This window comes from Hypomesus transpacificus, chromosome 17 (genome assembly GCF_021917145.1).
Source record: "Hypomesus transpacificus isolate Combined female chromosome 17, fHypTra1, whole genome shotgun sequence".
NCBI classification, from domain to species: domain Eukaryota; kingdom Metazoa; phylum Chordata; class Actinopteri; order Osmeriformes; family Osmeridae; genus Hypomesus; species Hypomesus transpacificus.
Window position 1 is genome coordinate 201,666 of NC_061076.1, and position 12,627 is coordinate 214,292.

The 12,627-nt window shown below is 48.0% G+C and overlaps 2 protein-coding genes across 2 annotated transcripts; both read right to left on the reverse strand.

Annotated features, from left to right (window-relative positions):
- Positions 1-640: 640 nt before the first annotated feature.
- On the reverse strand, positions 641-9,692 carry pcf11 (PCF11 cleavage and polyadenylation factor subunit). Its single transcript, XM_047037572.1, has 16 exons — positions 9,327-9,692; positions 7,274-7,399; positions 6,764-6,934; positions 6,416-6,613; positions 5,314-6,329; positions 5,009-5,186; positions 4,300-4,870; positions 2,827-4,157; positions 2,634-2,703; positions 2,395-2,511; positions 2,175-2,292; positions 1,840-2,023; positions 1,567-1,722; positions 1,343-1,435; positions 1,214-1,249; positions 641-1,123 (listed from the first exon to the last, which is right to left on the reverse strand). The coding sequence occupies exons 1-16, from the start codon at positions 9,567-9,569 to the stop codon at positions 917-919; spliced, it is 4,815 nt and encodes a 1,604-aa protein (XP_046893528.1). The 5' UTR covers positions 9,570-9,692; the 3' UTR covers positions 641-916.
- Positions 8,312-12,388, reverse strand: cysltr2a (cysteinyl leukotriene receptor 2a). Its single transcript, XM_047037573.1, has 2 exons — positions 12,099-12,388; positions 8,312-11,824 (listed from the first exon to the last, which is right to left on the reverse strand). Exons 1-2 carry the CDS (start codon positions 12,103-12,105, stop codon positions 10,794-10,796), a joined length of 1,038 nt encoding a protein of 345 aa, XP_046893529.1. The 5' UTR covers positions 12,106-12,388; the 3' UTR covers positions 8,312-10,793.
- Between the last annotated feature and the right edge of the window lie 239 nt (positions 12,389-12,627).

The window sequence follows — 12,627 nt, forward strand, 5'->3', positions numbered from 1 at the left end:
CTCAACTTCACCACCACTACACACAAACAGAACCATGACAAATTTCAAATATTAACTTCGGTTGACAATATGAACGGAATAAAGAACCAACACCACAAATACTTAATTTTTACTTAACTTTATTAATGATTCAAGCAATATGACAACGAAAACTAATATCAAAGGATGGGGGATTCTGGGAGAATTAATACAGAAAGCCACACCAATCACTATTCACACAAACACCTTTTAATATATTTTTTTATTGAAAACCAGTATTACCAAGCAAGTTTTTTTTTTTTTTTACTTCTGCAAAAACACCTGAAAATTCGGTTTAAAGCAGTTAGAAAGAAAGACTACCAAGAAACTTGGATAAAGGTTAGCCACCATGTTATGTGTCCCGTTTACTTTTGAATAATAAGTCGTATTTCTTACCTTCTTCAACCTTAGAGATTTATCAATACTTTTAAACAGTCATTTGTCAAAATTTCAAGGCTAGTTCTGAGGCCAAATTAGTCAATATACATTTTCCATTGTTTCAAATAAATTTACCTCAGCAACAAAACTTATGTACAATTTCTTTACTCTCGCAGAAAAATCATAAACTATTAAAGCTACCTTATTGGATCCTTCTGTAGCCTCTTACCAACATTACACAAAGTATACCAAAAATAGCTTTATTTATAAATTAAATATGACATCTTTTCGTCAGTGTACAGCTTTTTGCAAGGTACATTTTCAGTGTTCATTCATCCATCCATCCACACGCAAAACACCTGAATTTTACAGGCAGATTCCAAATACAAAAATGTATTCAAATGTATGGCAATCTGAGGGCCCTGCCTCAGTCAATTATAAAAATATCTCTTCCTTACAAAATAAGGGAGGGGCTACGAGCAGCCAATAAAAGTGGACAGGAAAAGGAAGCAGCGTGGTTTCAGGAAGCAGCCGTTTCTGTTCCTGCCTCCACCTTAACCTGAACCTCCTCTTCCTTGGAAGCCACGCCCACCTCTGGCTCCGCTTCCTGTTTGACGAGGAGCGCACAGCTGGGCGCCGGCTGTTCCTCGTCCTTCACAAAGGCGCTCAGCGGGTGGTCGGTGAGCAGCTTGGTGGGAGACGGAGAGGCGTCTGGAAATGAGGACGTCTGCAGGAGGAACACAGTCAGTCAAATATCAAACACATTCAAAGATAAGAGAAAAATTACAAATAAAATCAATCACAACGTGTTACTTACATTCTTGTAATCTTCAAAACACGAAGGATGATATGTCTGTGAATAAAAAAAAAATTAAAAGGAACAGTTGAAACGTTAATAACTGCAAGTTCCTCATGGAGTCGTGTGGGTCCTCGTTCAGACACCCACCTTGTCGTCGACGCGGATGGCGTCCCTCAGATGCCACTCCTCCTCCTCCTCCTCCCAGTACATCTCAAACTGCTCCTGGCAGATCTCACAGGACTGGGGACACAAGCACAAGGACCATCAGACATCATGTCCAGCTGCAGCACATCCAGGGAGTCTGACTGGACACACTCTAAAACATCCAGATCAGAGGTCCCAGACTGGTCCGGTTCCCCAGGCCCGCTCACCTCGTCCACCACGTCAGCCGCCGCCCTCACGCTCTGAACCTCCTTCTCCTTTGCTGCTTCCTGGGTCTTCTGCACCACTTCCTCGTTGACCTTCTCAAAGAACAGGCTCTTCGCCCGCTCCTCCAGATCGGCGATCTCCTCAAACTCGATCCAGTCCTGAGGGCCACAACGTCAGGGACAACGTCAGCTTCACAACTGTGGAACGGGACTTGGGACCCTTTACATAAAAAAAAAAAAGGTGCGTTTCCTGCCTGGACAGGAAGTGAGACTCACCGTGAGGCTGTAGTACCAGCGGCGGTGTGTGACCTTCTTGCTGACGTCCTTCTCCGAGCGGTTCAGCCGGTAGTGCCAGTCCAGGTGGTCAGCGTAGACATCCGTCTGCGACGAGGTGAAGCGCATGCCGCATGAGTAGCACTGGATGCCGGTGTAGAGCTTGGTCACCACGCTGTCGTAGCGCCTGCAGGGAGGAAACAGTCATGAACACCAGGCTCCACCAGCGACGCCTCCATCACACCTCAGGTAAAGAACTCCTCCTTCTCCCTGTCCTCCTTCCTGCTGATGGTGAGGAGCAGGTCTCTCAGTGAGACGTGTTGACAGGGTGAACTTACAGCTTCATGTCCTCTATGGTGAAGCCTGTGAGGTCTGGAAGGTTCTCATCCTCCTCCTGCTCCTCCTCCTCCTCTTCCTCCACCACCACAGGAGGCGCCGGGGGCAGTGCAGCCGACTCTGCAGGGAGGGACAGCAGCATACACACGTCAGGCTGAGCACTGGGGTGTGTGTAAGAGTGACTGTGTGACACTGAGTGTGTGTGTGTGTGTGTGTACTAACCGGTTCCACTGGGGGCGGTCTCTGTCTGAGCAGGTTTGATGATGCCGGTAGAGATTAGTTTCGTCAACAAGTCGTTCACATCCACCTGACCGAAGTGACTCTCCGGAAACTGAGGACCTACACAATCAATCAATCATCTGGTCAATTAGGTCCATAGTGTCTGGTTGGGTTTAACCTGAGTGTATGACTAATAAACCAGACTTAATTTCACATCAGGGGAGTTTAAAGAGAGCACTCACCTGGTTGGTTGAAAGGCACTGGGTTTTGTGGTAGGAAAGGCGGCTGGCCCAGGTTTGGCAGCATATTCATCTGGAACGAGATCATGCATGATTATGGCTGACACCACATCCAGTGAACAACTCACACACACACACGTCTTAATGAGCGTGTATCCGTGGTAAACATCGTCCTTCAAATCTCGGAGGGTCTCACCGGAGGTTGCATGTTTCCTGTCTGGGACGGTGGGTTCATGCCTCCTCCGGGGCCCCCGGGCCCGTAGAAGGAAGGACCGGGCTGGACGAAGGAGTTGGGGAACCCTGAAGAGGAGGGCACGTTGAACCCCCCAGCCTGGGGCCCCCCCGGCTGCCCTGAGAAGCCATGCTGCTGCCCGCCGCCGAACGCAGGGTTGTGAGGCTCCGGGAAGTGCTGGTTGGCCATGTTGAACCCGGAGGGCTGCTGGCCCCCTGCTGGGTTAGCCATGGGCTCGTAGACGGGGGCACCCGGTCGCAGTGGAGGCTGCATGCCGGGGGGCCCGCAGAACCGGTGTCCCTGGTGCCCCGAGGGCCCGTCGAAGTGGGGCATGTCGAACCTCATGGGTCCCTGCTGGCCGGGTGCGTCGAAGCAAACTGGACCCGGCTGGTTCGAAGGCCCATCAAAGTGCATGGGAGTCGGCTGGAACCCTCCGGGTCCCTCAAACCTGCCTGGCTGCATGTGTGGGCTGTCAAATCTGCCCGGCCCATCGAAGCGTTTGGGCTGCATGGGGCCGTCGAAGCGCCCCGCTCTGGGGCCAGGGCTCTCGAACCTGGCTGGCTGTGGGCCCAGGGGCCCGTCGTAGCGGCCGTGGCCCTGTGAGGCTGGGGGCCCGTCGTAGCGGCCCTGCGGATCCCCTCCCCTCATGGGCCCGTGGGGCATCGGGGGCCCGTCGAACCTCCCAGGGCCGTCGAACCTGCCGTGAGCGTGGGGGTGAAGGTTGTCGTAGCGACCGTGGGAGCCTCCTGGCCCGTCATAGCGGCCTGGCCCGGGGCCGCCCTCGTAGCGGCCTGGGAGGTAAGCCGGTCTTCCGGGGCCGTCGTAGCGGGAGGGGTGGCCTTTGGGGGGCCCGTCGTACCTCTGCGGGGCCGCCGAGCCCCCTTCGGAGACATGCGGAGGGGTGTGACCGGGGGAGTGGGTGTGCCGGGGGAGGGGCACTCTGGAGGGGGGTTTGAGGATGGACCTGGGGGACTCCAGGGGCCCGTCGTCAGAGTGCTCACTGTTGGGACTCTCGAATCTGGGGACGGGGCTGAGCCCGGCTGAGTCCAGCTGCTCCAGGGGGGAGAGGCGTTCTCTCTCGTACCCCACCGGGGGCTTCCTGGTGGGGCCCTCGGGCAGGGAGGGGCTGACAGAGCCCCTGTGGACCAGGCCGGCCTTGGGAGGGCCCCGGTCGTGCTTGGGGGGATCGTCACGGCGGGGGTCGGGTGTCCCGGCGTAGCGCCTGGGCGCGTCGTAGCCGCTCTTCTGCTCCTCCCGCTGACGCTCGCTCAGAGGGGAGGTCCACTCCATCTCGTCTGAAGAACACAAATACCACCATGAGAAACTGCGCAAGCTAGCCACTCAACACAGAGCTAATCACTACCATCCAGCCTGTGGTTTTTTACTAAAAGGACTAACAAAATAATCGAAGTAAAACACAAAACTTTTCCCACTTACTCTTGAGCCTGTCTGGCCCAGCAGAGTCCCTGGGGTGTGCCCTCCTCCTGAAGCGCAGGCCCTGCAGGGACTTGATCCTGGGGAACTCCCTGCCGTGGTTATATGATCCCTCCCTCATGGCAGCTGGGGGCTGCTGCTCCTCCTCCGCTGGCTCCTTCCCAAGCCTGTCCCTGGGCTGCCTGGGGAACGGGGGCACCGAGGGGTGGCCGGCCCCCCTGCTGCCCCCCGCCTTCCCCCCAGGGGGCGCGGCGGGGTCCATCTCCTCCTGACCCTCCTCCCCGCCCTCCCAGTCCTCGCCCCCCTGGCGCTGGGACAGCTGGGTCCTTCTCAGGCGGGACTTGTGTTCGAAGTAGCTGAGCTCTGCGTCTGACAGGTTGTCCTGCGGGGCGGAGCCGGGGGTGGAGAGCAGGGTCTTCTTCTTGTTGGGGAAGTGCAGGCCGTCCTCGCTGGAGCCCTCCCAGGAGTCAGACCGCTGCTTCTCCTCCTGGTACTGGAACAGCTGCTTGATCTGGTGGGCCACGTTCAGGAAGTCCTCATTGGAGATCTCCCCATTCTCTAAACGTCTACTGGCCTACAGAGATCCAGGAGGAGAGGGGAAATAAGCCAACGAACACTAACAAACTGATGAATATTAGGACATGACACCTAGAGGTATGTTAGCTTAGCATAGTTATATGGTCAGCTGTAGCTGTACAGGTGGCTAGCGTACCTTCCTAAGCAGGTCTCTCTTGCTGGCAGAGGTGAGGGCCTCTGGTATCTGCAGGTTGGCGTCCACGCTGAGGCGGTGAGGCTTGGGGGTGCGAGGGGTGCTGGGTCTCTGGCCGCCAGAGAAGGACTTGTGTCTCTGAGGACCAGCCTTCCCATGAGCCTCCTCTGACAACTTCAGACTGAAGAGGGAGAAACAGCTAAATCTGTTAGAAAAACTCGGACGATGGGATTCAAACTACTAGAATTTCACATGAAAACCTGCAAGACAACCAGCTAAAAGGAGACAACTGAAAAAATTACACTCACTGTTTGTTCTCTTCCCATCCACTCTTCCACCTGTGGGAGTTCTCCTTGCTGTCTTTGCTGTCGTGGGGAACACGGGAGGGCAGAGAGTCCCTGGCCTCCATGTGCCTCTCCTCCGCCGAGCGCTTCCCTCTCCTGGGCTCCGACGGGCCCTTCTTGGTTGTGGCCCTCTCGTCTCGGCCCTTCCCGTGCTGGGTGGAGTCCTCCACGTGACAGTGTTTGCCTCCAGACATCCGGGCCTTGCTCAGCTTGTGAGACGGAGGAGGAGGGGAAGTGGAGGAGCTCCTGGTCCTGGACTTGGGTGACCTCCTGTCCTTCCTCTTGGGGGAGGGAGGGGCGGGGGAGCGCGAGCGGGAACGGGAGCGTGTGCGTTTCCGGGCGTTGGTCCTGGCGTTCCCTCCGGTCTTGCTCTCTGACTTGCTCTCAGGGGTCTCGACGCGGTCGTGTTTGCTGATGGAGCCGTTGACCAGCTTCCCCCTGGCTGCTTTCTGAAGTTCCGGAGCTTTCCCTGGCTCCTCTTTCTCCTTCTTCTCAGTGCATCTCTTCTTCTCCTTTACCACCTCCTCCTCTTTAGCTTCACCCTTCTCGTGGACGTGTTTCCGCAGCCTGGGGTCTTTCTTCCCGGCGTCTGCCGACTTCACGTTCTCAGACTCTGAATGCTTGCTTTTAGCCAGCACCCCTTTAGCCAAGGGAGAAGGAGACTTGGACTTTGGTTTCTCCTCCGTCTCCTTCCTGGGCTGTCTCGCTTTCTCCGGCCTGCTACACTTCTCTGGAGCCCTCTTCTCAGGCGTGTGGGCTGGTGCTCCCATGTTGTGGACGTCTCGCTTGCTGTTAGGCTGCTCTTTGGGCTGCGGGGTGGGGGGGCCAGATCGGTTTAGACGCGGGTCTCTTGTGGGTGGTTTGCTCTCAGCTTGAGGGGGGACCCACTGCTTAGGAGCAGTGTGGGGTGCCTTTGGCGCTGCTATACTGTGGGCTGGGGTCTTAACTGCTGTAGGCAGCGTCACCACTACATTTGCAGCCTGAAAGAAAACAAATATTAAAAAACCAGAAGCTTTTGAATTAGTACTGAATTCTGAGTATATGGTGTGGAAAATGCCGGTCTCACCAGCTGTGCTTTGGTCTGTTCCAGCTCCAGCTCAATCTTCTTGTGCTGCAGCTCCAGGAGTTGTTTCTGCTTGGCCAGCAGCTGCTGTCTAATGAGCTGCTCCTGGGTGATGCTTGCCTCGCTTGGGGGGGGCACGGGGGCCGGGGTGGGTGCGGCAGGGGGGGAGGGGGCAGGCACGGGCGAAGCGGCCTCCTCGGTCTAACCCAAAACAACACACAACCAGTTGGTGCGACAGTACACAAGGTGTGGAACAGCCCCCCGGAAAAGAGACTGGATTTTCAGAGTACAATCAAGGTGGGAGAAATAACAGCCCTCCCACCCCTCCTCCTCCCTTCCCCAAACACTCACCGGTTTTATGAACCTAGGATTCACGTGAATGTTGACAGCCAGTGGTTTGATAGGCCAGGCCGGGTCATGAGAATTCACCCGTACATCCAAAGCATAGAGTTTGTTTAGAGGGAATATCTCATCCCAAGTGGAGCGCAATTTGAACAGACTTTTCCTAGTGTTTTCATCCACCTGCAAAGAGAGAACATGCTTGCTTACTCAAAATGTATGTTCTATTAACTTCAGGACAGTCAAATATTAAATGGGACAATATTAAAGATCTTCAGAAGTAGTTGCCGTTTACTATTTAGAAGATTTTTACAGAAAACTAGCAAATTTAACACTTTAAAACAACTTCTTCCCCAATCAAAGGGGACTCACGCAACCCCGTATTTTTATTAGCACAAAAGCACAGTGGCCAAATGTACAAAACTAAAAACACACATCAAGCCAGTGGGAAGGTTAGACAGCACAGCTGAAAGTTGTTATTCTTGAATTTCAATATGCCAAACATAATAAAAGAGAGTGTACCTTTTCAAAAACACATATAAATGAAGAGACTAGGTTTTTAGCAAACACTGCAAGGTATTCGCCTCCGACATTCTTCACTATGGAATCCACTAAGTACAAAACAGGAAGCTTCTCGGCAGGTGGGGCCTGGAGCAATAGAAAACTTGATAAGTTTAGAAAACAACAGGGGTTAAATCAACAATGCATCATATACACTATATAATGGTAACAATACAAACTTTAAACCCATATATTCGGTGCTGGAAAAAAAAAAAATCCTGCTAGCCAAAAATATTGAAGGTTGTTGCCATAACAGTAACAGGAAAAAAATTGTCCAAAAATTCTCATGTTAAGTAGACTACGGAGCAAAAATCAGTCTGCGGTGTTGCACAGTAGATGTGTCCAAGTAAAGAAAAGAAAATTGCCAAAAATGTTTCTTCTTCTGAGAATATAAAAGCTGTAGAATTCAAATGTCTTTTTTTCTGCACCAATTCACTTCACTGGTGCACTGCACAAGAATTCAAGAGGAAAAAATGTCCATCCACCAACACTGTTCAGTCTCTTCAAGAAAACCTCTCGATTACCTCCAAAGAGCGTCTCAACAACTGAGAACACTCTTTGTACCTTTATCCGTTAAGGTGATTTACATCAAGACAAACCATCCCAATGTGAAAAATTAGTTCCATCATGGAATTTAAGTCCATTTTGAGAGGCCCCTTGAGGGCAAAAAAAATCGCTAACCCAGTCAAAGTTACAAAGTAAAAAAATTAAGACATTTTTTGTAAGTCTTGGAATGACTTCAAACACAAAATGCTGAAATCTAATTCCACTTAATTTACAGGGAACCATTTCACCTGCATAGACTCACATCGGTACTAGTAAATAATTTGCCTAAACTTGTCAGATGTGCAGCTCAATAGCTGCACGTTAAAGACCAATGTCCTGATTCAGATGAGTGATAATGATCACTAACATTGTGAAATGAGTCTCATTCCATTCATTCAATAACCCAGAGATTGATACCAATAAATTACACTGGGAAATAAAAAAGACAAAAAGCACATTTCATAATTTTTATTATCACATTTTACCATCCATTTGACATTTCAAAATTCAAATAATTCACTAGTAAACTAACGTTATATCAAAACTAGGGTAACGTTAGCTGGCTGATCATTTTAAATTGAGACCAGTAATGTTCCAAATGAACAGATTTCCTCGTAATGCAATGTCTACTGAACGGATAAATGTACAGAGTACGTCTGGTCAGTGCCTCAACATTAAACTAAGTTAGCATAACTCGAAAATTAAAAGCTAGCATTTGAGCATTGACTAGCCGCTTCACTGGCAACCTTGGCTGGCCTCACTAGATCATATAGACAACGCAGTCACGCTGTTGTAGGCCTAGGTACCCTGGACTAAATAGTCTACGTTAGAATTACAAATGTTAGGCGACGTTTAGGGTACATACAATTAACACTCCACTCAGGCTAACTAAATGTTAATACCAACCCACGTGTTCAGAACTTGAAACGAACTGAAAGGACTAACGACGTTAGTCGACCCAGAACGTTTAAGGTAGCTAGCTAACGTTAATTATCAGTAGAATCTACTTTTTTGGTAATACGTTTCAATATGTGCATGACTGGTAACAATGGAATGTTGCCACGCGCACAGATTGAGATCGTTAGCCAATTGCACGTCAATTCATCAACTAGTGTCTACTAGTGGTGGATACGACAAACCGAGAACAGTTACCTAACTTCATCTTTGAATTATAACTATAGCGATTGGCCAACTGTTAAAATGGCTAAACTACACGACATATTAACTAATAATGGCCACAATCATCACGAGAACTAATAGTCGAAAGGTAATTAGTCTACATAATAAGAAATTATTGCCACGCTGCTGACAAATGCGTTTCTACGCTAACAAAGCAGCAACGACTACAGACTAGTATTGCCGCCATGTTGACCATCTGGCTAGTGGCGTTAGCTAATGCTAGCGAGGCCTACTGTTAACGTTAGCTAGCTTCGTTATCTGAAAAGGAAAATTCTATATTCATAAAAACCTTATTGATTTGTGCTTCAATTATTGCGACGATATCCTTGGCGAAGTGCAGATTCTCCTCTGCCAGAATGGTCAGCATATTGATGTGAGGTTTACTGTTGAATGTCAAATCTTCGAGGGAGGATTGATACTCTCCACAGGCATCTTCCCTCGCCGCGTCGTCATCCATCTTTGCGGTGTGTGTTCGGTCAAATACTAAACCGGCGTTTTCTTTAACATAACAATTTATTACCAGGCAGTCCATGAACACATTTGACTATTTATTTAGTGACATTGACCAAATGTTTCTATTTTCCATTACATGTGTAATCTACGCTTCGTCCGTTCGTAGTTCTACTAAGAAGATGGCTGCTGCTACTCGAACGAAAACTACTGCGTCACGAAAAATGTTGCTCAACGCTTGACGTTGGGGTAATTCTATTGGCTAGTTTTAGTTACGTCTGCGTTTTTTTTCAGGACTGACTCATCTTATGACTGTAATTGGTCAAAACATCTAAACGGCAACCCGAGTGAGCCAATGAAAGTTAAGTATATTACATAAAAACAAAAAAAGCAATTTAGAACACTACGTCGCACGTTACACGAGCAAACTAGTTCTGAAAAGGTAGTGTAGCATTTGAAAATGCCTTAAATATTTTGTATAGGTTTCGAACGATTAACGAATTATTTCTACTTAAACTGGTTCGGGTTTTAATTTAAACATAAGGCTTATTAAGGCTGTATCGCTCCATACATAGCCTGTCGGGCGTCAAGTAAGCGAAAATGTGATCGGTTGCAACATCATATTTTTACTGAAGAGCAACATTCTAAAAGGTTGGACATCGTCGCCAAGACGAAAACAAGTATTGATCTTTGACCCTGTTGTCGAGGCCGCTGCCGTTACTTGAGAATATTAGCCTATAGGTTTTATCTTGTCACGTTCATCTTACTGATGTTACTAATATTTAATCATTTATTGAGGACAATAAACGCCCGTCAACGGTCGTCCGACCTGTCATGCGTCGGAGTCTTTTTGCTCTTACTGTTCAAGTTAGACATCAAGGTGGTCTACAAAAACTTGCACACCCTTGTAGTCTTACTCAAACTAAACTAGCATATGGAAGTACAGTGTATAACTACTCGTACATGGCAGTAATAAACAAAGAGCACATATTGATTCAAGATATATTAACATGACAATCAAGCAATAAACAAAATATAAACAATTGGCACTACCTAGTACTATGCAACACATGTAAATCTGTCTTTCTTTTACCTGGAAAACATTAAAATACCAACCTAAAAACACATTTAATATATATATTTTTTTAATGAAAAACTTTTTTAGGCTATTGTCAGACCATCAATTCACAGTTAATTCCATGCAACATGTACATCTGGCTGGAAACAATTGACACAAAATACAATAGACAAAAATAATAATAAAAAATAATTTTTTTCAAGCTATTGTCAGACCATCATTTCACAGTTAATTTTTTACTTGCAATTCTTGAGCCTCAGCTTGTATTTCTAAAGTTCCCGTTCTCCGACCTTTTCTCATGCAGATATCTCTGAAGTTTTCTCCCACAAAAAAGAAAAGGAAAGGGTCGAGGCAGCTATTCCCTGCAGCTAGACACAGCGTAACCACGGCAGCCTTCCGAATACCATTGATCCCACTGCAGGAGTCCTGACACCCGTCTTTCTGTGCATTTTTTTCAGCCTCCAAGAAGATAGTTCTCACCACATGGTATGGCAAAAAACAGACCACAAAAATTAGGAGCCCAAGACCAACGAGGGCGAAAGACTTTCGTCTGGAGGGTCTGTTGCCCTCCCTGCCAGCCCTAGGCCGGCACAGGCTACGTATCACACACATGTAGCAGACAGAAATGACAACAAACGGCAGGGCAAAGCCCACCAACAAGGCAGCACTGTTTAAGATGATCATTGTGTCGAGCCCCATTTTGCCGAGTTCCAGGCATTGCATCTTCCCTCCCTCCCCCTCCTGGATCCCTGAGCTCAGTAAAGGGGCTGAGACCAGCGACACAAAGACCCAGATGAGGACACACCCCACCCACCCACAGGGTCCACTATCCAGACTCAGGAACTTGAAGGGGTGAGACACAGCCATGTAACGAATGACACTCAAGGCCAGCAGAAAGTAGACCGAACCGTACATGTTGATGTAGAACACATAGGAGGCCAGACGACAGGCAATGTCCCCAAAGGGCCAATGAGAGTCCAGCAGGTAGTATGCTGCCCTGAGTGGCAGGGTACACACTAGCATGAGATCAGACACCAACAGGTTCACCATGTACAGATTTACCGTGGTAAACCTTCTGCCTTTACTGCACATTCTCAGAAAGACCCAAAGGGAAGCACAGTTAGCAGTCAGGCCCATGAAGAAAATGAGCAAGTAGGCAACCGGGAACACCGCACGTTTGAATTCATCGATCGAACAGTTACACGCCTGATTCTGCACTCTGTCAGACTCTGTCATATTTGGAAAGTATCTTGTGTCACCTAAAGAGAAAGAAAATAGTAATGTATAGATGGAAGCTTGCACTACGCAAACAATAATATCTGAATAAGCTTTGATGTGTGACATACATTCTCAATTCACTTGACACAATAAAATAAAAAGTAATCTCCACTCATCATATACTCAAAGACTACACCGTATATATGCAAATAAATCCAAATAACTTAAATACAGATGGTGCACAATAGATACACAGGGTTTACAACAAAAAGGATGTATTCCCCAAACTTTTATACGTAAAAAAATAAAGATTACCTGTCATTGTGGTGCAGTCCTGTGTGTTGTTTTATCAGTTAAGGTTCTAAGCTTGATGAACTCGTCTACTGATGGCAGAGTTGGTTGTGTGTCTTCAGAACGTGATGACAGCACTAAATTCCTCACTGACAGAAAGACTTCCTCTGCTCTTATCTACCACTTCTCTTGGCCTACTTTAACTACCACATTTCCATTTTAAACAGATTACTGGCACCATTTAGGAACAATACACAGTAGGTATCATTGAATAACTGACTGCGGTTACGTTGGGACACTGAACAAGATGCATGAATTGTCATTTAGTTCCTGAATGTGTTGGTTTGACTGATGCATTTAAAAACTGTAGTTTCCGCATATTTTCAAGATAAAGATTTGGTTCACAGAATATACAGGAAACATTTCCTGCCCCCAGACAGTTTTGAAATCAACCCTTGACCCACAGGCCACTAGCATCATGACCTCAATCTTTGCGATTACTCAGACTATACAAAAGATGAAAGACAAGAACTTACTTTTTTTTTCATAGCAA